Raw genomic sequence first — 23,370 nt, forward strand, 5'->3', positions numbered from 1 at the left:
ATGCCGAAGACCCTTTCCATTATTTATGTAATGATGAATGTACACCAAAGTGCACTCTTTTATTGGATCGGTCTTTTCACCCTTTATAAAAATGTGCAAAGGGGTTTTGGCCGACCAGGTTTTTAACGAGACACAAATCAATCAAATACAATTCACTCTCATTTGGAATTTTTAATCTTTATTGATGTGCCTTCAGAATTCGTACAAAAAGGCTTCCCTCCCGAGTGATCCCACTCGGCCAAGGATGTGCCTTCGAGATTCGTACAAAAAGGCTTCCCTCCTGAGTGACCCCACTCGGCCAAGGATGTGCCTTCGGAATCTTCACCAAAAGGCTTCCCTCCCGAGTAACCCCACTCGGCCAAGGATGTGCCTTCGAAATTCGTACAAAAAGGCTTCCCTCCCGAGTGACCCTACTCGGCCAAGGATGTACCTTCGAAATCTTCACCAAAAGGCTTCCCTCCCGAGTAACCCCACTCGGCCAAGGATGTGCCTTCGAAATTCGTACAAAAAGGCTTCCCTCCCGAGTGACCCTACTCGGCCAAGGATGTGCCTTCGAAATCTTCACCAAAAGGCTTCCCTCCCGAGTGACCCCACTTGGCCAAGGATGAGCGTTCAGAATTCGTGCAAAAAGGCTTTCCTCCCGAGTGACCCTACTCGGCTAAGGATGTGCCTTCGGAATCTTCACAAAAAGGTTTCCCATCCTAGTGACCTCACTCGGCCAAGGACGTTCCTTCGGCATTTTCAAAAAAAGGCTTCCCTCCCGAGTGACACCACTCGGCCAAGGGTGTGTCTTCGGAATTTCTACGAAAAGGCTTCCCTCCCGAGTCACTTGCTCAGCTAGGGACGAGTCTTTGATTGAAAAATTAACTTACGTTTAATTATGAATATTCAGAAGCAACAAACTCATGATATTAATAGATCAAAAAGGCACTGTTGGCCTAACAGTACATTTTCAAATTCAAAAGGCCTTAAATGGCCGAAACAAAATCAAAGCAAAAAAATAGGCTCTATCGGCCGAAACTTACAACCAAGCCCACTACTCCTGATTCCCACCATCCACCTCGTCGCGATCCTTATCGGCATCGACATCATCCTTGGGGTTGACCTGTGCCTCCTCATCACTGGTCGGCTCTGGAGCAGCAACTGGCGTCGGCACATTAGCATCTGGCTCGGCCCCTTCGGGCTGTCGCCACCGGCCCGAACGGGCTTTCGGCATTCGCGAAGGATGGTTGGACTCGTTTAATTGTTTAAAAATATGGATTGCTAGAATGACGTATTCTCAAACTGAGACCTTGTCAAACGAGCAATTTTATTAAATGATTCACCAATCCATATTAATCCCAAGCGGGACCCTCCATGGATTAGTGGTTTTCGCAAAAGGAGGGTTCTTTGGAGTCGCCACCAATGTTTTACTCAAAACATTGGAAAAAAGGATAAGGCAATCGATTCAAAAATCGACTTCGGCCATTACAACCAGAGTCGGGTAAGGGAGTCGGTTACGCGTGGGGAAGGTGTTAGCACCCCACAGCGCCCCTTTCGGGTTCCCTATGACAGATTATTTCTAAAATAACAGCGTAAAATTACTAAATTACCCCTATTTATTATAAGCGATTATAAATTAACTATCTACATGATGACAGTTAAATATACAAACAGAAAGCAGTAAAAGGAAGGATTTTAAGAAGAAAACCTTTGAAGCGTGCTTTTATATATTTCGTAAAACTGGGAAGCTTTTTGGCGTTCCCTCGCTCTACAAGCCCGCTCGCTCCCTCCTATAAAATTTTGACTACGGAAATCCGGAGGATTTCCCTTCGACTAGGTTCGAATCTCCAAGCTAAGTGCTCGGAATTCCAGAACTTCGTCGGATCGACTCCCAGAGAGATTTCTAGGGCAGAACACTGCTCAAAAACCCCAGAATACTCAAGGAGGGAGTCAAAACTGAGTGAAAAAAGTGTGTATTGACGTCAAATGACGCCATATTTATAGGAAATAGGAGCAATACGGGCGCTGGGGTCAATACGGCCCGTATTGAGAATTTGTTCTTCAATACGGCCGTATTGAACTCAATACGGCCGTATTGAAGTTCACAAATCTTCAATACGGCCGTATTGAGTCCAGTACGGCCGTATTGAAGTTCAAAACTTCAATACAGGCCGTACTGGTCCCCAAGCAGCCCGTATTGGTCCCAATTCCTCCTATTTTCTATTTTTAGCTATCCTAAGACCTCTTAGACCTATAGAGAACCCTCCTTGGGCCTTCTGGAAGTCCTTCTGGCTGATCCTTCTTCAGTCTTCGAGAGTCTTCAAGCTTTATTTCCGACCCGGACAATTTTAGGGGTCTACAGCTGCCCCCCCTTTACTTGGTCAAACGGCCTTTTAGTTTACCGGTTGACAAGTAAAGGAGTTGACCCAATTGTCCGGGTGATGTGCCAACCTTCTGACTTGTAGCGTCTTCCGGTGGAAAATTGGTTGAGTAGCCTCTCCAAGTTAGCCTCGCTAAACGCCCTAGCTGGAAGCTGTGAGTACAACTTCACTCGCTGCCCGAGTCGGAAGTTGCGTACCTCCGTGCTTTCTGAACACTTTGGTACTGAGTTTGCCCTCTCCAGGGTGAGTACCGTCTCTCCAGATACAACTTTACTCGCCGCCCGAGCCGAAAGTTGCATACCTCCGTGCTTTCTGAACACTTTGGTACTGAGTTTGCCCTCTCCAGGGTGAGTACCGTCTCTCCAGATACAACTTTACTCGCCGCCCGAGCCGAAAGTTGCATACCTCCGTGCTTTCTGAACACTTCGGTACTGAGTTTGCCCTCTCCAGGGTAGCTTCACTAGACGCCCTAGCCGGAAGCTGTGAGTACTGTCTCTCCAGATATAACTTTACTCGCCGCCCGAGCCGAAAGTTGCATACCTCCGTGCTTTCTGAACACTTCGGTACTGAGTTTGCCCTCTCCAGGGTAGCTTCACTAGACGCCCTAGCCGGAAGCTGTGAGTACTGTCTCTCCAGATACAACTTTACTCGCCGCCCGAGCCGAAAGTTGCATACCTCCGTGCTTTCTGAACACTTCGGTACTGAGTTTGCCCTCTCCAGGGTCTGCCTCCGTGTTTCTGATCACTTTGGCAAAGTGAGTTTGCCCTCTCCAGGGTCTGCCTCCGTGTTTCTGTTCACTTCGGCATGGCGAGTTTGCCCTCTCCAGGGTCTGCCTCCGTGTTTCTGTTCACTTCGGCATGGCGAGTTTGCCCTCTCCAGGGATCTGTGATTGATTTGTCTCCACAGTCCACGATGCTGTTTCGACGGTTTGATTTTGATTTTGATGCCGCTGAGGGCTGGATAACGCAGGGATCCGTCTCGGGGATGTGCAGTTACTCATAGGTTCTTGTGTCCCAACTTTGCATTGTATGGTTGGTGCCCATTGAGGAATTTCTGTTTCCTTGGGGTGTAGACACAAAGATGCTCTTTTTGAAATGAGCGATGCCTTATGTTTGGCTGACGTCCTGTCGACGTTGGTGGAGTATCCCGGTTATCCTTATTCGGGTGACTCTTTTTGACTTTTCTGGTTTTGTAGCCTCTGTGTAGGCTGTTATCCGCTAGGGATGTTGACATGTTGATTTTTTGACTGGCCTCTTCTGTTAGGCAGATAGTCTTGATGTTCGATGTTTTGGCGGGATGCCAAATTCCGCTTGGGGAATTTTATTAATCTTTTTGATTTTCTTCCCCTTTTGTGGGGATGCCTCTTGGATAGGCGATCATCCACTGGGGATTGATGTTGATTGGCCTCTTTTGTTAGGCAGATCATCTTGACGTTCATTTGTTAGGCTGAGAGCCAAATTCCACTTGGGGAATAGTTTATTGGTCTTCCTTTTGAAGAGATGCCTCTTTAGTAGGCGATTGGGGATTTGAAGTTTTTATTCATCCCAGAGTATTATTTAGAAAGCCTCTTCAGGCTTAGCTTCACTCATCGCTTTTGAGTTGGAAAGCTATCCTCCATTGGGGAAGTTTAAAGTCCTTAGACATTTTTCTTGGATGATCAGGCCTCCTTTGGGGATTTCGCTGATCGCATTCTGATAGCTTTCACTGGGGAATTTGGCCCGTGAGTGTAAGCTTGAGATATCTCTGGGGAATCGAGCCTTTCTAGGCTCAACTATTCTGAAGGAAGAGTATTGTTTCTGCGAGCCTCTCCAGGCTCAATTATTCTGAGGGAGTATTCTTTCTGCGAGCCTCTCCAGGCTCAGTTATTCTGAAGGGAGTATTCTTTCTACGAGCCTCTCCAGGCTCGATTATTCTGAAGGAGTATTATTTCTGCGAGCCTCTCCAGGCTCAATTATTCTGAAGGGAGTATTCTTTCTACGAGCCTCTCCAGGCTCGATTATTTTGAAGGAGTATTATTTCTGCGAGCCTCTCCAGGCTCAATTATTCTGTCTGATCGGGAGAGTATTATTTAGGAAGCCTCTACAGGCTTAGCCTCACTCAATGCCTGAGTCGGAGAGCTACTTTCCACTGAGGAAGTCTGAAGTTCTTTGACTTGGAGATATTACTTGGATGATCGTACTTCCTTTGGGAGATTTTGACGATCTTGCTTTGAAAGCTCTTGTTGGATATTGGCTTCATGAGCTGAGGTTCCCTTTGGGGAGTATTATTTCTGCGAGCCTCTCCAGGCTCGATTATTCTGAAGGAGTATTATTTCTGCGAGCCTCTCCAGGCTCAATTATTCTGTGGGAGTATTGTTTCGGCAAGCCTCTCCAGGCTCATTTATTCTGAGAGTATTCTTTCGGCAAGCCTCTCCAGGCTCAGTTATTCTGAGAGTATTCTTTCGGCAAGCCTCTCCAGGCTCAATTATTCTGTACAATTTTCTTGTTGGATTTTTTTGTATCCATGCCTCTTTTCCGTTTTCGGCTTTTTGTTGACTGCTGTCATACACAATCAATTTTTCCTATTTTCTATTTTATGCGGTTGCCTCATGACGAGGTCTTTGAAAATTTCTTTATGGCCAATACGGCCGCATCCATTTCAGTATGCCCGTATTGAATTGAAAATTTGTTCATAACCCTAATTTTGGTACGGGCGTACTGAACATGATACGGGCGTATTGTTTTTCTGAAGTTTATATTTTTTTGTTTTTTCAATAAACAGAGAATAAGTGATCTTCCATTACACCTATCATCTGTATGCATGTATGCAGTATGATGCACCTAATTCTATTTGATTCACTTTTCAAAAGAATTAACCGATGCGTTTCTCTGTTTGGATTTTTGCCATTCCTCTAGACGGGCTGTGTGCTGCCGATTTCTGTAACCGAGGAATGATGCGTATTTTGATTTTGGTGTCATCAACCAAATGATTCTTCCCTTTCTTTAGAAGATGTGTCAACCCTCCTATTGACCACTATATCTCCATGTTTCCACTAGATTATTCAAAAATCGTTGGGACAAGAGAGAAAAGAAGGAAAGGATATATTTTCAAAAGTTTGTGTTTTAGAGGGGATTATTTTATTTTTGAAAAATGGTCTTTGTAAGCATGGATGGCCAATGGTAGGCTTATTGTGTTTAGGTTTGTTTGTTTAAACACTTATGAGGTTAAGCACATCTTTGTTATTAATGATTGTGCTTTGACAACTTGGATAGCTTTTCTTGAGCCCCTTTGTTGAATTCAATTGATGGTACCATCATGGATTTATTTTGTTTTTCTCTTTTTTTTTTTTTTTTTTTTTTTTTTTGACGGCCCTAACTTTTGCCTAAAACACCCATTTGTGATGTCTTAGCGAGCTTTTGTCTTTGTTCATTTTTTCAACCCTAACTTTTGCCTAGGTCACCCTTTTCGTGGGATTCCTAGCGGGTTTTTGTCTTCATTTTGCAACCCTAACTTTTGCCTAGATCACCCTTTTGTGGGATTCCTAGCGGGTCTTTTGCTCTTATTTTGTGCAGTCCCCTTTTTGGGTTTCCTGCCGAGCTTATTATCTTTAGGATTTCTTTTATCCACGATGGCACTTATTGATGCTAAGAAAAGGTGCTCCAAGTTGTCATGCACATTTCCACATAAAAATGATGCGGGTTTATTGATTATTAAGACGATTTTAACCTCATTTATGCTTATTCAAACAGGGTTAAATAATGTGGTTTAGAATTTTATTGCGAGCAAGAAAAGAAGCAATAAAGAATTAATGAAGAATGATTTTATTATAATCATAATGGAAACATGTGCCCTATCGAGGCTCGGGGGTCGGGCTGTCCCCGAGGAGTGATCTCTAATAGTCACTGAATTTACACATCCCTATTAAAAGGAAAAAAAACATTTTGACGACGACGACCGGCCTAGACGCTTGTGAACCGGCCTTCCTAAAGATCTGGCTTAAAGAACGTCGAGAAGGATCTTGATTCCTCTTCGTTCTTTGATCTTTGTTAGGGTTGTATCCTAACCCTTGTTTCCCCGGATTATCCTTGATAATGGGTAGCTCCGGGATTCCTTGGGAGTCCTTGCCTAATCCTTGTCCTGGCAAGTATCCGTTCTTGGTGAGCATGGAGGCTACCTTCTTTATTTCTCGGGGAAACGTTTCGACATTGGCGATTTCCAATGCTTGGAAGGCGGTTTCTAAAGTTTCCTCCGCTGCATCCACGTAAGGTATGGTGGATGGTTTGCTGATGAGTATGTCATCTTCATTTTGTACAGTCACCAGCTTGTCACCCACAATGGATTTGACTTTCTGGTGGAGCGTAGAGGGTACAGCTTTTGCATCATGAATCCAAGGTCGGCCGAGGAGACAGTTGTATGCAGGAGTAATATCCATCACTTGGAATTCGACGTTGAAGATAGTGGGTCCAATTTGGATTGGAAAATTGATCTCTCCCACCACTTCTCTTTTAGAACCATCGAAGGCTCGAACGATCATGTTGCTCGGGCGCATTTGGACTCCCTTGATTGCCAATTGCTTGAGCGTTCTTTTTGGCATTACGTTCAAGGAAGATCCATTATCTACCAAGACTTTTAGCAATGCGATACTCCTTGCACTTTATAGAGATGTGCAAGGGCTTGTTGTGGTTTGATCCCTCGGCGGGGATTTCATCATCGATGAAGGTGAGGTGATCATTAGCCTTGATGTGACTAACAATCCCCTCAAACTTGTCTTGGGAGATAGTGTGCGACACATATGCCTCGTTCAAGACTTTCAACAGAGCTTGCCGATGCGGTTCGGAGCATAGGATCAACGACAACAGCGTAATCTTTGCTGGCGTCCTATGAAGTTGATCCACGATGGAGTACTCGCTCTGTCGGATAAACTTTAACAGCTCGTCTGTCTCCTCCTCGGATTCTTTTTCCTCGGTTTTCTTTTCTTCTTTTTTCTTTATTCTTGGGAGCTTTGTTATGAAGATCATCGGGAGTGTAGATCCTACCACTCCTAGTTATGCCCCCAAGTCCAGCGATGTTGGAGATATCGCTGTCGGCAGAAGAGTGGATGTCGTATATCCACGGCACAGCCTTATTTGATTTGCAAGGGAAAGGCCTTGGAACTGTGATCCTTAATGGTGTTGGACCTTCCCCTTTGTTTGTCTGATTACCAACAACGGAGTTGACGTATGCTCGCTTGGCATGGTTGTTGGCTTACACTTGATAACGAACGGCGTGCGATCCATTCTTTGAACATACGCATCGATTATTTCTTTCTTTTTATTAATATTTATTAATGGAATACTAGGAGAGATGTATGAAATGAATAACTCCTAGATCCCTCCATGATCTATATGCATGATATGAGATGATGGTGGTGGATATGCATGCATAGTGTTTATTCAACTAAGCATTATCATGTTTTTAGGATGTTCCTAAGATGATGCATGATATTGCTTGGTTTGGATAAATAACCCTTTTTTCTTTTTTTTTTTGGGTATTTTTATTTATTATATTTTTTTTTTGTATTTTTGGGTGAAAAGGGAAACTACCTATATGAATGTGATGAAGGTAGATGTTAACACCATGCAATGGAAGATCCTTATTCCTATTTATTTTTATTTTAAAAGAATAGGAATGTTGTATGTTTAAAGAAATGCAATGTATGCTCAAACAATTTCACATAAACAATGCACAAACAATTCACTCATCCACGAACAGTCACGAGCGAATCACGAGGTGGGGGTATCCTGCAGAAAAGTGCATATTCAAGGTGGATCTAACTGTTCTCACCGGTCTGAGGCCCCCAAGGTGCCCCCATTATAGGGACCCAATTCCTCTCGTCGTGGGTCGATGGAAAGTTCCAACGCACCGTCGGACTTAAGTTCATGGTTATCACCTTGAGTGATGTTTTTCCGACAACGGTCTCGTAGGCTCCTATAGACCCATTCAACCGGCCGTACTAACATCCACTCCCTATGGATTACCACTCATGCCCCCGGGTATAGAGGGAACTGTTGTGTGCAAAGGTTTGTGTGCAATTTTTATTTCAAACAATTGCAGAAATTTAAACAAACAACAGTTATTTAAAGCCAAATATATAAAGCATGTTATCATACAAGCAAGGGGTAATGAAGTAATTTTAACTATTATTTGTTAAAAATAATCTGTCACAAAATGGGACTGACTCTCGAAGCTTCCCCAGTGAAGTCGCCATCTGTCGCCACCGGCCCGAACGGGCTTTCGGCATTCGCGAAGGATGGTTGGACTCGTTTAATTGTTTAAAAATATGGATTGCTAGAATGACGTATTCTCAAACTGAGACCTTGTCAAACGAGCAATTTTATTAAATGATTCACCAATCCATATTAATCCCAAGCGGGACCCTCCATGGATTAGTGGTTTTCGCAAAAGGAGGGTTCTTTGGAGTCGCCACCAATGTTTTACTCAAAACATTGGAAAAAAGGATAAGGCAATCGATTCAAAAATCGACTTCGGCCATTACAACCAGAGTCGGGTAAGGGAGTCGGTTACGCGTGGGGAAGGTGTTAGCACCCCACAGCGCCCCTTTCGGGTTCCCTATGACAGATTATTTCTAAAATAACAGCGTAAAATTACTAAATTACCCCTATTTATTATAAGCGATTATAAATTAACTATCTACATGATGACAGTTAAATATACAAACAGAAAGCAGTAAAAGGAAGGATTTTAAGAAGAAAACCTTTGAAGCGTGCTTTTATATATTTCGTAAAACTGGGAAGCTTTTTGGCGTTCCCTCGCTCTACAAGCCCGCTCGCTCCCTCCTATAAAATTTTGACTACGGAAATCCGGAGGATTTCCCTTCGACTAGGTTCGAATCTCCAAGCTAAGTGCTCGGAATTCCAGAACTTCGTCGGATCGACTCCCAGAGAGATTTCTAGGGCAGAACACTGCTCAAAAACCCCAGAATACTCAAGGAGGGAGTCAAAACTGAGTGAAAAAAGTGTGTATTGACGTCAAATGACGCCATATTTATAGGAAATAGGAGCAATACGGGCGCTGGGGTCAATACGGCCCGTATTGAGAATTTGTTCTTCAATACGGCCGTATTGAACTCAATACGGCCGTATTGAAGTTCACAAATCTTCAATACGGCCGTATTGAGTCCAGTACGGCTGTATTGAAGTTCAAAACTTCAATACAGGCCGTACTGGTCCCCAAGCAGCCCGTATTGGTCCCAATTCCTCCTATTTTCTATTTTTAGCTATCCTAAGACCTCTTAGACCTATAGAGAACCCTCCTTGGGCCTTCTGGAAGTCCTTCTGGCTGATCCTTCTTCAGTCTTCGAGAGTCTTCAAGCTTTATTTCCGACCCGGACAATTTTAGGGGTCTACATCGGGCATATCTCCGAATGGCATGAAAGAGCCTTGAAAAATGTCTTGACCCATGATGGAAATCTAATTCCCAAGGATCCCTTTGGAAGAGGTAAGACCAAGAAGGGTGAAGGTTGATCCAAGGAGGCTCACACTTGAAGACCATTGGGCCTTTAACTAGGTCCATGGTTAGGAGGCTAGAGGAGGCTTCTAGAGAGGAGGTGCTTCTTAGACCTATGCTCAATATGATTATTGAGTATGATTCCTCTTTTTAGTCTCATAGTCTCTATTGTACATACATTGTATAGTTTGATTTCTTGTACCTTGTATATAGTAGATACTTGTATAGGTGTATTTTTGCCTTTGTATTTGTGAGACACTTTATTTCCTTTTATTAGCTATTGTATATTGTTTCTAGGGTAGGTTACTTGGACACTTTGACTCCATCTAACCTAATCTAGAAATACACTCTTTTCTTAGTTTTCTAGTAGTAGGATTGGGAGTGGCATTAGCAAGCTAGAGAGTGTAACTAGCAAGCTAGAGAGTGCTACTAGCAATTGGGCCTAGAGATGGGCCTAAGCAAAATTTTACATATTAGACTCATTTTACTCCTAATTTTTCATAGATTTGATTTAGCTAGGTTTCATTCACATTGGATGAACCTAACTAAACCAAATCAACATTTTTTCAAAACCGGTTGGAGTAAAATAAAGTCCATGAGCCGCCCACCTTGATTTGTGTTCACATTACTTGTTCACACTCAAGCTTAGAAGCTTGAAGCACAAGCTTCTCCTTAGCTTGCTTACCTAGCAAGCTAAGTGAGTAGCTTGCTCTCCAAGCCTCTAGACCATGGATGGTTAGCTAGACCTTACCATGGTTCCTAGTGAACCATGGTTAAGGCTAGCTTGCTCTCCAAGCTTCCTACTCCTATATTTTCGTTTTTCCTTCATTGTAAAACACTTTTGGATATATTGAGATTTTATTTCTGAAGAATTGTTCAGATTTCTCTCTTCTAAAAGTCCCTAAACCTCTTTGATATTCATCCAATTCTCTTATCCCTTCACTAGAAGAGTGTGGTGAGAATTGAAGAGACTTATCTCTTCATCAAGGAGTGGTGTCTCTTGAGAGAGTTCTCCACCAAACCGTGGTGGTTCTAAGGTCTCCTCCTCCATTGGAGACCTTAGCAAAGCTTAAGAAGAATCAAGGAGCCGAAGATCTAGGGAGGAACTTGAAGAGGATTCACATCAATCCAGATTCTCCAACAAGTTTTCCATCAACCCATGTCAAACTCGAAGCCCTCTCGGAACTCTCTGAAGTATAGCTTGTCGAACGGCATGCTTGAACCCAGTTTCATGTTGCGCCAAGATACGATCTTGCACTTTCTCTTTGAACTTCTCAAGTTGAGCATTCACCTCGGCCGCCCGATGTCCCTCCTCAACAGACTCCTTTTGCAAGTCCAGCCGAAGCGTATCATTTTCACGCCTCAACCGATTCATCTCGGCAACAAGGTCTCGGTTCTTAGCCATTAGGTCTTCCAAATTAGCCAGAGCTTTGGCGGTAGACTTATCGGCCTCTTCTAACTTATTTTTCAAGCTCACCAACTTGCTGATCGGTTCCATCGCGAGATGGTGAGCAAGCACCATTGATCGTGCTTGAACCTCGCAGAAGTACTTCCACTTGGACACGGTGTCCCACCGATCCAAGTACTCGCGCCCGACATCCGAGATGGCGTCAGGCCGAACCATAGCATCCACTGACACATCCTCGCTTAAGAAAGCACGAGACATGAGTGTGGGGGGCACCACAATGATGCTCCGATTCAGTGAAGGCCACGTGGCTTGTTTCTATTTCTTTGGCTTATCGGCCCGCTCTTGATCATTCTTTCTCTTGGAGTCACCCTGGTCGACCCCTTTGCCCTTGTTACCCTTTCGGCGCTTACGGTCAGGTGAAGGAGGAGCTTGTTCATCTTGTAGTGGCCGCAGCGTGCGAGCCACAGCCGAACTATCGCCTACCCCTCCGACTTGTTCGGCCTGCGCCATCCTGTCAGCTAGCAAGTTCTGAATATTGAACGCATCGGCTCCACTGGATACCATGATTCCTGCAAAGATAATGAAGTGAACATCAATATGAATTTAGCGTGCAACCGAAGTAGGATAAATCACATACCTATCAGGTCGTTATCCCATTTGGGAGACTCAATCACATTTATTAGTGACCTTGTCGGCAAGCGTCGAGGAAGGCGAAGTAATAATTTTAAGTTCTTTTGCTCTTCGGCCGTGAGAAGCTCTTCCAGCACAACATCATATGGCTGAGGGGCACGCCTCCAGTACAATGGAAAAAAACTTTTATCGTTCACACCAAAGAAGAAACGACGTCCATTCGGACGAATGCTCACTCGAAAAAACCCAGCTTTGAAATTCTTATATGAAGAAGTTAAGTTGTCTAAGAGTTTCCGACTCCCCACTCGGCTTAGAGACACCCACTTTGCCAAATCCGACGGTCTGGAAGAATAGAAGTAAAGGAAAAGAAGTGGAGAAGGCCTAATGCTCAAGCATCGACATAGGTGTTTGAAACCTTGCAGTTGAGCCTAGCTATTCGGATGCAATTGCGTCGGCGCCACGTTCAAAACTCTTAGCACCCCCATGGTAAACTCGTCAAACGAAAATCTCACCTTGAGATCTCGTAAGAGACAATCATAGATATAGAATGAGTCCATCTTCTTGGCCCGCTTTTCCAAGCAAACCATGTTGGGATTCGGAAAAGCGTTTCGGCAAGACCAAACCCCGATCAGATATGGCTCCTCCCTTGCGTCAAAGGTCAGAAACTTGGTATATTCCAACAGGTTTTTGATCATCGTAGTGTCTCGATAACGAGAATAGTACGATGTCACTTCCCCATTTACCCACTCATACTCAGGTACTTCGGATGGCCCGTACCGCTGACGAGTTGAAACATGTTTAGATTTGGACGGCACCATGGGACTCTCGCTAGTGGACGTCTCTTCAAACGTGTCTCCACTCCCAATAGGTCGTTCAGCCTCATTCAAAGATGATATTTCCACATATGAGTGACCCGAGTCACTAGATGATGACCCCTCGGATGATGATGGCTGAGCCCCACTAGCCGAAGAGCTTTCAGAAGAACTAGCCATAATACTAAACACTTACCAAATACAAGACTTTGAAACAGTCACTCGGCACGCTGGATCGGTCTCGAAACTCACTCAGAAATTCACCTCGGATTGAAAGCGAAATGTGGTGGTGGGCTCTAGTGCCCATGGTTTTATATAGCCCAGGAAAAAGGCGGGAAGATTCAAATATGAAAATCACAACCGTCAAATCCCACAGATCCAACGGATCCAGATTGCATAACCTTTCGACTCCTCCACTCAGAATCTTAACTGACTCCCCTATGGGTGAGACGAGATGGTTATTTGTGGACATTTATACCCTTGAAGAGAATTTTCTCTCTCCAAGGCTGGGGGGCAAGTGTACAGGTACTATCGTTCGGCCACACCATTCGGCACGAAAAACTTAATGGTGTGGCTGAAAGAGGTAGCCGAACGAATGACTTGAGCGTCGAAGTACCTTTTGTAGGTGCCCTCCCTCTCACCGAAATATTCATTCAGAGCTCTCGTTCGGCCTTCAGAATACGAGAAGTTTACTAGTGTGCCCTTCAGACAGGTACATCTACTATATAAGAAGTTCTAAAACTTAGAAGAAGATAGAGAAACACATATAGAGAATATAAGTGTACATATAGAAAAATGATTTGTACTCATCTCTTAGAGAATCTTCTTCAGGAGTCTTTTGCACTAAAACTATTTGTTGTGATCACGTCTAAAATAAACAACAATTGCAACCATGTAATACCTTCATAATCCTTGTTATACGGTAGATGTGGCTAGGTAAAAGAATACTTGTAACTTTGATAAAAGTTAGTGGAACTCAACCTGGTTGGATTGAGAACTAGATGTAGCCTCGGTGGTTGAGGTAAACCAATATAAAAATAATGTTTTATTGATTACTCTTACTGACCATTCATCTATTGTAGATACTACTTCACGAACTTGAAAACTATGAGTTTTTGATATGAATTATTCAACCCCCCCCCCTTCTAGTGTCTATCTTTTCTTCTCACATGTTAATGGTCGTTCTGCCTAAAAAAACAATAAAGCATAAAAATGCACCTAAGAGTTAAGAGAGTGAGAATCAGAATTCTCAAAGTCCAAAAGGTATAAAGCAAAGCAAAAGATGCCTCCTCCCTTAACTAATCTACTATTTAAAAGCCTAAAAAATGACTCTCAAAATAAAGAAAATATAATTAAAATAAAAATTAAAAGTTACAAAATAGATGTTTGCACAGGCAAGAAATTATGTTGCATGCCTATGCTAGTTGTTTCTTGATGGCTTTAGTGAATTTCAGACTTCCTTAGTGAATGGAATAGGCATGCCATTTTGTGCACAGGCATGCCATTTGTTGTCTCGTGATTTTTCATCTAGTAATGGGCTGAAGCCTCTCAAATTTTCTCCTCTACAAGTTTGTGATGATTAATCATGCTCTAATGATTCACATAATTCTATAATCTCTTTTCGCATCAAATTTAAACACTTTTGGCCCATGTATTTATAAAAAATAAAAATAAAAACACCAACGTAATAGGTTCAAAAAATAAAGAGAAATATGCAACATCAAGGACAAAGACAAACCTTTATGTAAATATTGAATGTTCTAGTAAGTTAGTTTTCTCTGCTAGTGGTATAGATTCCATTAAGTGTAATGGCCATGGGTCATTGCAATAAGTCTAAGATAAAACTAATAATGTAAATCCTATTTAACAAATATATATATATATTTACACAAGGAGTTGTATCAAATTCTTTTAAAATTTAAGTTCAAATGACACAATAAATATAAAATGAAACATTTTAGACAATACTAATTAGCCAAATCAATTGCATGTATCATATAAATTTCATCTTATGGCAATCCCTTCCTATTAAAGAAAGATAATTTTATCTAACTACTCAACATTAATGCATCTTATCATTAAAACATTACTCAAATAACATTATGATGAAAAACCTCCCTTATTAACTTATAAAAATTATTACAAGATGATCCTCCAATATCAGTAGCTTTTATTGCTTTCTTCTTCCACTCTAAGCATTTTTGTTTCATTTCCATTCCTTTTCCTCCCTTCACCATTTCCTTCACAAGCATTGATATCTCTTCTCTCTTCACATCATAGTTAATTTCCATCCCTATTCCCCAATTTGTGCATATATACTTGCAATTTGTTTGTTGATCAGCAAAGAAAGGCCAACAAATCATAGGCACACCTGCAGATATACTTTCAAGGGTAGAATTCCAACCACAATGGGTTAGAAAGGCCCCAACTGATGGATGAGAAAGCACTTGGTCTTGGATGCACCAACTTGTTATGTATCCCCTATCCTTGACCTCATCAAAGAACTCTTGTGGCAAAGTTATAGATTCACCCATTACTATATCTGCCCTCATTATCCACAAGAAAGGTAACTTGCTATTTGCTAGTCCCCAAGCAAATTCTTTCAAGTGATGTTCTGACATTACTGTTATACTTCCGTAATTAACATATATGACTGAGCCAACTTCCCATTTGTCTAACCACTCTAAGCATTTTGAGTCGTTCTTCCATAAACTTGACCCACTTGACTTGAAGCCCTTTTCTTTATCAGGAAAATGTTGACCAAGCAAGTGAAGTGGTCCGATGTTATATATGTTTGGATTTTTGGCCCTAAGGACATTAAGGTCTTCTCTATCCAAGTCTTGGAATGAATTAATGATGATTGAAGATGATTTCAAACAATTTCGTGCCTCAGAACCCAAGAAATCAAACATAATATCATCCAAAGTTGTTGTTCTTATAAAGCTTGGAAGGTCTTTGAGTCTAATATCTTTCATTTCAGATATCCATTTCAAACTTTTATCTAGGGTTCCATCAAGAGCAAAATTTTCATCTAAAAATTTGACAAAAAAAAATATACAACTTCAAAATAATGTTTCAAAATGATAAAATGAAAAAAAAATTAATGTAAACATTGTTTGTTTTCAGTAGAACACTTATAAAAGAAATTGCTAAATATAATATTATTAATTATCACTAACAAGTTATTCGTCTTAGTAGTAGACTCAATCCCTTTAAGATTTTGGTTCAAATCTTGTGTATAAAAAAAATGATAAGGAGAAACGATCTCACTAAAGGTGACCAATTTTCAAAAAAATTGATAAATAGTTCATCATATCAATAATATAATTATTAAAAAAATATTATACCATATTATATTGTTATGTGCGAATATTGAAAAAAGATATTATATCATTGGTCTAAAAACTTTTTTATTTATAGTTATTTCATATATATATATATATATATATATATATATATATATATATATATTACAAAGTTTTCACATGATTATTATTTTAAATACATGTTCACATGTATACGTATATCTGAATAAAATTGTATATTGCTATTAATTTAAGTTTTTTTTATTATAATAAAACTGAAAAATAGTCTCTAAAAATGTAATTTATTATTTATTTAAGTTTTTCTGTTTTATAAGTTTTATTAATTTTAAAAACGGAAGTGTTTATATAGTATAATAGTGTCATGTGATGTACATGTAAGTGCCACATGACATGAGTATCATATAATATTATTTTAATCCTTGAATAACATTGTGTCACTTTAATTCTTGAAATTATAACTGAATATCACTTTAGTCTTTAAAATTTTAATTTGATATCACTTTAGTCTCCAAACTATATCATAATTTTATTTTAATTTAGTAATTATGATTTGAATATTTTCACAATAAAATAGGTGATTAAATTAATATTGTAAAAAGGATAATAAATATATTCAAATTATATTAAAAGTTTTGTATTTAATATTATATCAACTCTTATATATAAAATATGAAAAATAATGTGCAAGAACACTTTGAGATTTTTTTTTTCGGCGAGAGAGGTTTTAGGGATTTTCTTTTAATTTCATACCTAATTTGACTTTTATTTATCAAAAATATTTATGAATTAAATATTAATATTTATAAAATAAATTATCTTATAATAAAAATAATCTTATACAATAATATAAATTATTTATCATAAATCTAAAATATAATTTATATATTTAAAATAACTATTTATTGAAAATTTATATATAATTTAGGTATTTAAATATAATATTTATTTATAAATATAATTTATTTTAAATTTTAATTATTTATAATAAACATTTAACATGTGTATTGTACAAACTAAAATATTGTTTTTTTTTTTTTTTTTTAATTTTAAATATGCTACATCTCTTTTTCTAATTATCAATTTTACCCCTCTCTTTATCCATTTTATTTTATAAATTTAATAAATAAAAATAATTTCTAAATTTTCTATATTTTTATTTTATTTTCATAATTAATTCTTATACAAATTATTTCTTATTTTTCTATTGTAGAAAATATCTATTACTTTCATTTTGCAAAGATTACACTTTTTGTCTTTGAAATTCTATTTTTATTTTAATAATATATACAGTTGAAACTTTTTACAAGATAAATGAATAAAAAAGAATAAAAATTTGATAATTGAAAGATAAATATATTTATCATCGTATTTACCATATTAATTTGATTATCTATTTTATTGTATAAATATTCAAGTCATAATTATTTGATTAAAATAAAATCATGATAACGTTTAGGGACTAAAATGACATCAAGTAAAAATTTTAGCGATCATAATGTTACAATTTGAGGAATTAAAATAATATTATGTTATAGTCATATTTCATATGATACACAATCAACTGACACACATGTTCCATTTAAAATAATTAAACTTATTTAATGAAATGACTTAAATAAATGACTTGAGTTTCATTAGAATTAATGATTAAATTTGGAACAAGATTTTAGAGACTAATTTCACCATTTAATTATAAAAAAAATATGTATTTACTCTCCTTTAAACATATTTGATCAGATGTTTTTGTTACATGAGTCATTTAATTTATTTTAGAAAAATACATTGTATTAAAAAATAATTAAAAATTAATATCTTTTACAATGCTATTTAAATATAATATATCATATAACTAAAGGTATCAATTTTTAGAATAATTATTTACATATCACATTTAAAATTACTTTAAAAATACACTAATAATGTTAAAATTGTACCATTTTATAATATTTTTCATATAAATCATGAATCAATTATTATATATCTACTTTCTTTGTCATCTTATTTTACTATTTTTTTAATAAAGTGGCGTAAAAAAAACTACTTGTTGATAAAGTCTTTACATGGACGTTGTTTAATTTATATCTTCTTTAAATCCAAATAATAAACAATGGTTGAAATTTTTCTTAAACTATGTTGCATTGCGTGGACTAGTCAAACAAAAGAGAATTGAGTGGACAGTACGGAGTCTGTGGCTGTGAAGCCACATGGCCATGGGGTGCATTAATCAACAAGTGGGGCCCACCGCAATGATTGCTAATTTATTGATTTATTTTATTCTTTTCATTATTTAATTAATTTATTTGTTTCTATATTACTAAAAAATTTAATTTAATCTTTTGAGTTTTTAAAACCATATAATATAATATTTTTGCCTAATCGAAATTTAAAACAATAAAATTTGTATACATATAATATAAGTGTCAGTTTTTATTGTGGCATGTAAACAAAATGTTATCGCTATTAATCTTAATTTGACCAAAAATAATCAACAATTAAACATCTCGAGAACAATTGGAATTTGAATGCTCAAACTGGTTATCATTCCAACAGTAAATAACCATTTTTTAACGAGTATTGATATAGTGGCCGAATTTTTATCCGAAACTTCAACCGAATAAATAAAATAATAATAATTTTTAATAAATTTATTATAAAATAATTATTTTATAATAAATTTATTAAAAAATATTATTATTTTATTTATTCGGACGAAATTTGGACACAAGATTTGGAGGTTAAATCATTACTCTTTTTTAACAGTATTACATTTGTTATAAAAGCTTGTATAAAATTAATTATATATTTATCACTTTCTATCATTAATAATATCTCGTAATTCTCTTTTTATAAAAATTGTGATAAAAATGATTGTTGATGAAAACTGGTATAGGGAAGCGTGCCAGCGTGCCAGCATGCCGGATTCGGACAGGTCACATGCATATAAAAAATAGAAATCATGACTGTTGATTTTATATTTCCACAAGTTAATGAGCGTAATTCTCATTTTAATTATTTTAAAAAGTTATTTGTAAAATAAAATTATGTGTTTGAAATAATAGTTTAAAATAGTATTTTTTAAAATATTAATTTATTTTTATAGAGTTAAAAGTCTGAAGTTTGTAATTATTTAAGCTCATTTTCATAAATTTGACATTTATTTTATTTATAATTATATTTAAACAAAATAAAACAACTTAAAATTACTCATTAAAATTCATTAAAACAAATTAAAATTTTAAATATAATAAATCGTAACAATAATATTTATTTATTTACTTAAATAATGTAGTTTTTCAAAATTTTTAACATATAATTCTTTTATTTACATTGATCAAGTTTTTTTTTCTTCTTAAAAGTATAAAAGGAAAACACTTATTTTAAATTAAACACTAATAAAAATTATAACATAGAGACAAAACAAATGAGAGAGAGACATACCTTGAAACGGAACAATGCCTCTTTTAACGAGTTCATCAAATTGCAAATACCCTACAAAACCACAAGCCGAAGCTGTCCAAAGTTGAGCCTCTGCGATGCCCAAATCCTTAGCAACTCTCGTAGCAAAGCCCATAGTTCCATCAGCAATTATGCAACTAACTTTAGGCACATGGTGCGAAGAGTTCAGCTTCATCACCAACTCCTTCAACGGACCATAGCAACTTCTCCTAGTGGATTCACACAGTGCTGGAACATCCTGCGTTGCGTCCTTATCCGAAGGTGGCAACCCATCGGGTATGGTCTCAAACACGAAACTTGGGAGACCCTTAACAAAGTCTGGTCCATGGGACTTAACGAAACGTTTGTGGTTGAACTCGGTGTTCACGAACGTTACGTGGAAACCCACGCAGTGGAGGAGTTTGGCTAATTGCATGAAGGGGTTTACATGACCCTGTGCTGGGAATGGGACGCATACAACGTGGGGCTTTGGTGTGTTGTGGAGTGAGTCCATTTTTTGTTTAAGTGACAGAGTTGAGAACCAAAACTTGGTTTGAATGTGTGTGCGAAGGATAAGTTCTCGTAGAATGGTTATGGAGTGCGGTTTTGGCTTAGCTTCCCTCAGTTTACCTATATATATATATATGCAATAATATCTCATATCATAACTTACGTTTGTTTTCTATTTTTATTAGATATTTTTACTGGGAGTCCTAACCACAATTTTTATAAGTTCGAAAATTTCAAACAACTATCACAATAGAAAAGAAAAAAAAAAGAACTCCTATTATTTGGACTAACGTCAAAATGACACACCACACCTCTGTATATATATTTAAATAAAATAAAAAAAATGATAATTAAAATTAAATAACATTTAATAACTAGAGGATTTAAGCAGATTTTAAGTAGTTATAAGAAATAAAATTAAATATATATATATATATATATATATATATATATGTTCCTGTATCAAGGGACACACTTCAATTATCTTCGTAGTTGCGGGTCGGGTCTCGCGTCTCGGTCTTCTCGTTCCAGTCCGGGCTATCCGAAATGAGGGGGGGTGCCTACAAAGACACTCCGATGCTCAAGTTAGTGTTCGGCGTAATAAATGCGGTAGTTCAGAATTAAATACATACCTCGTTGGGGTCCTATTTATAGGTCTTCTTATTGGGCCGTAATTAGGGATTGGGTCCCGAAAAATTAGGGGGGTTAATCTGATTTATGTTAATTAAACTCCCCGTAATCGTCTTGCCGCAGGTATGGGGTTTAAGCCGAGCGCGCCGAGCGTATCATTAGGTCCTCGAGTACTCGGAGATCTCGGGTATTGGTCCTTAGTGTTCAGTTCGTATCGAGAGTGGTCGGCGGGTTCGGTTTTCGGGCTCGGGTATTCGGCCTGGTCGGCCACCATACGGTATACAACCCTGCAGCGTCGAGGATGTGGAAGACGAAGACGTTCTTGAGTGTCTGGTATCGCGTTATCGACGACTGTGGCCGACCATGCGATCCTTATTGAGGGGAAAACAAAAACCCCTGCCGATGTCGAGGGTTTAAGTGCGAAAACCAAGCCGAGACCTTCGACATGTGAAGTCGTGTCGTGGTCTCGGTTGGACGAGACCTAGGCCGAGACCTTGGTTGAACGTGGTTGGTTTCGAGGTCTCAAGGTAGAAATTTAAGCCGAGACCTTCGACACGTGAGGTCGTGCCGTGGTCTCGGTTGGGCGAGTCCTATGCGAGACCTCGGTTGAATGAGGTTGGTGCCGAGGTCTCAAGGTAGAAATTTAAGCCGAGACCTTCGACACGTGAGGTCGTGCCGTGGTCTCGGTTGGACGAGTCCTAGGTGAGACCTCGGTTGAATGAGGTTGGTGTCGAGGTCTCAAGGTAGAAATTTAAGCCGAGGCTTTCGACATGTTAAGCCTAAGCCGAGACCTTGGTTGAACCCAGTTGGTGCCAAGATCTCAACTGTGAAATTTAAGCCGATACCTCCGGCATGTTAGGTCGTGGCGCGTTGTCGGTTGGGCGAGGCCTAGGCCGAGACCTCGGTTGAACACGGTTGGGATTTACCACGTTGGCCCTAGCGGTTACGAGTGTAACGGTTACTAAATCTGGACCGTTGGATGATATAGATCGAACGGTCGCGACCCGGGCACGTCTCTTCACCTCCCCCATTTACCTTGTCTATAAATAGGGGGGTGAGTGCGAGAGAATTTACTCGCTGTAATTTTTCCGAGTGCTGCCGAAATCGATTAGTACCGAGCACATCGAGCAAGGTAAATTTTGTATTATTTATTTTTAATAATAAATGGACAAGGAGTATTCGTCGGCTGGGAGTTGGACATCGTCGGATGTGTCGGGCGCTGAGTCGGACGGGGAGGGGTCGGGTTCCAGTGAGATCTCTAGGTTGCCTCCACTGCAATGCGAAGTGGTTTTCCCCTCCGATCACCCCGAACATGATGATAGCGGGGATGAGGTGGTCGAAGTAATGGCACCAACGTCTTTGGCCGTGGCCTTGGCGCGGGCCACCGAGGTTGATGAGAGAGGTTTATGTCGAGTCGGCCAGTCGGACCCAGATACCGAGGTGGTTCGTGCCATAGCCAAGGAGGACGAGTTGGAGGTTGTCGGTGACGCGCGAGGCAAAAGCGTCGCCGTCTCGAGGACTCAGCCCAAGGCCAGGATCGACTACGGCACAGTGGAGATGCCGGGGTACGAATGGGTTGACGGGGAAGTCAGCATATATTTTTCTAAGTTGTCCGACCAAGGATTGTTGGATACATTCGTATCTTTGGAGAACTGCTTCGGGAGTGGGGAGGATGAATTTCCGTTACTTGCCGAGTCGTGTGTGGATGATGGGTCGGACACTGACTTCGTCTTTTTGGAGCCGGGGCCTGAAGAGGACAACTACTTTACGCTTATATGTGTTGGTTCCAAGATCTCGGCATTTAATTGCCTTTTGATGATTTTCAAATGGGGGTTCTCCGAGTAGTCAACGTGGCACCAACGCAGTTGCATCCGAATGCTTGGGCCGCGGCGCAGGCGTTTCGGAACCTATGCCTAAGCTTGGGTCTCACTCCCCGACCTCTCGCCTTCCTTTACTATTATACTTGTCGCCCGAGCAAACTGGTGAAATGGGTGTCATTGGCTCGGGTGCCAAAGCATGGGTTCCTCCGAGCGTTCACCTCCTCGTATAAAGGGTTTAAGAGTGGTTTCTTCAAGGTTCGTTGGGGGTCGGACCTAAAGGATTGTTTTTATGACCGAGAAGGCGCCCCTTTATTCCCTTTTTATTGGACGAGGCGTCCGACACATTACGAGGCGATGCCCGCATCTAAGCTCCCTGCTGAGGATAAGGAGATTGTGGAGCTGCTAGACCAGTTACCGAAAGGCTTGCCTGTCCGAGGCCTTTTAGACATTTTTGAAACATCTCATTTTGAGATGGCTTTGCTAGGTATGTGCTTTAGGCTTTGGTAGTTTAGCAGTGTGTTGAATTGATGTTAAAATTTGCTTTGTTGCAGGATTAATGGCCGGGGGGAAGTTAGATGTTACAGCCATGCTCGCGAAGAGGGCAAAAGACGCGAAGGCCAGTGGACAAGTGCCTCCGGCGAGGTCGGCCCTCAAGGTGTCAAGGGATCGGCCTGCCCACGTGGTAATTCCGATAGGAGACCCAAAGAAGAAGGGTAGCACCTCTCTGGTGCGGGCCGCCGAGCAAAACATTGAGCTGGAACGTCCGAGCTCCTCTACAAAGCGGTCGAAGCAATTGTCTCTGGAGCAGTCCGGTTGCGGTGCCTTCGCCATTCCCGCTGTTGTGGCGGGGTTGAACTTCCTTGTTCCGGACGTGCAGACCGAGAACTTGGTTAGTATAGACCTCACGACTGGGGGAGGTTTGTAGTACTTGGAAAGCATGACTACGGAGGC

The 23,370-nt window shown here is 39.7% G+C and overlaps 1 protein-coding gene across 1 annotated transcript; it reads right to left on the reverse strand.

Moving 5' to 3' along the window:
- Positions 1-14,669: 14,669 nt before the first annotated feature.
- LOC109791785 (linamarin synthase 1) lies at positions 14,670-20,092 on the reverse strand. The gene is made up of 2 exons (XM_020351131.3): positions 19,463-20,092; positions 14,670-15,729 (listed from the first exon to the last, which is right to left on the reverse strand). Exons 1-2 carry the CDS (start codon positions 19,971-19,973, stop codon positions 14,789-14,791), a joined length of 1,452 nt encoding a protein of 483 aa, XP_020206720.1. The 5' UTR covers positions 19,974-20,092; the 3' UTR covers positions 14,670-14,788.
- Between the last annotated feature and the right edge of the window lie 3,278 nt (positions 20,093-23,370).

This window comes from Cajanus cajan, chromosome 1 (assembly GCF_000230855.2).
Source record: "Cajanus cajan strain Asha chromosome 1, NIPB_CcT2T_4, whole genome shotgun sequence".
Taxonomy (NCBI): domain Eukaryota; kingdom Viridiplantae; phylum Streptophyta; class Magnoliopsida; order Fabales; family Fabaceae; genus Cajanus; species Cajanus cajan.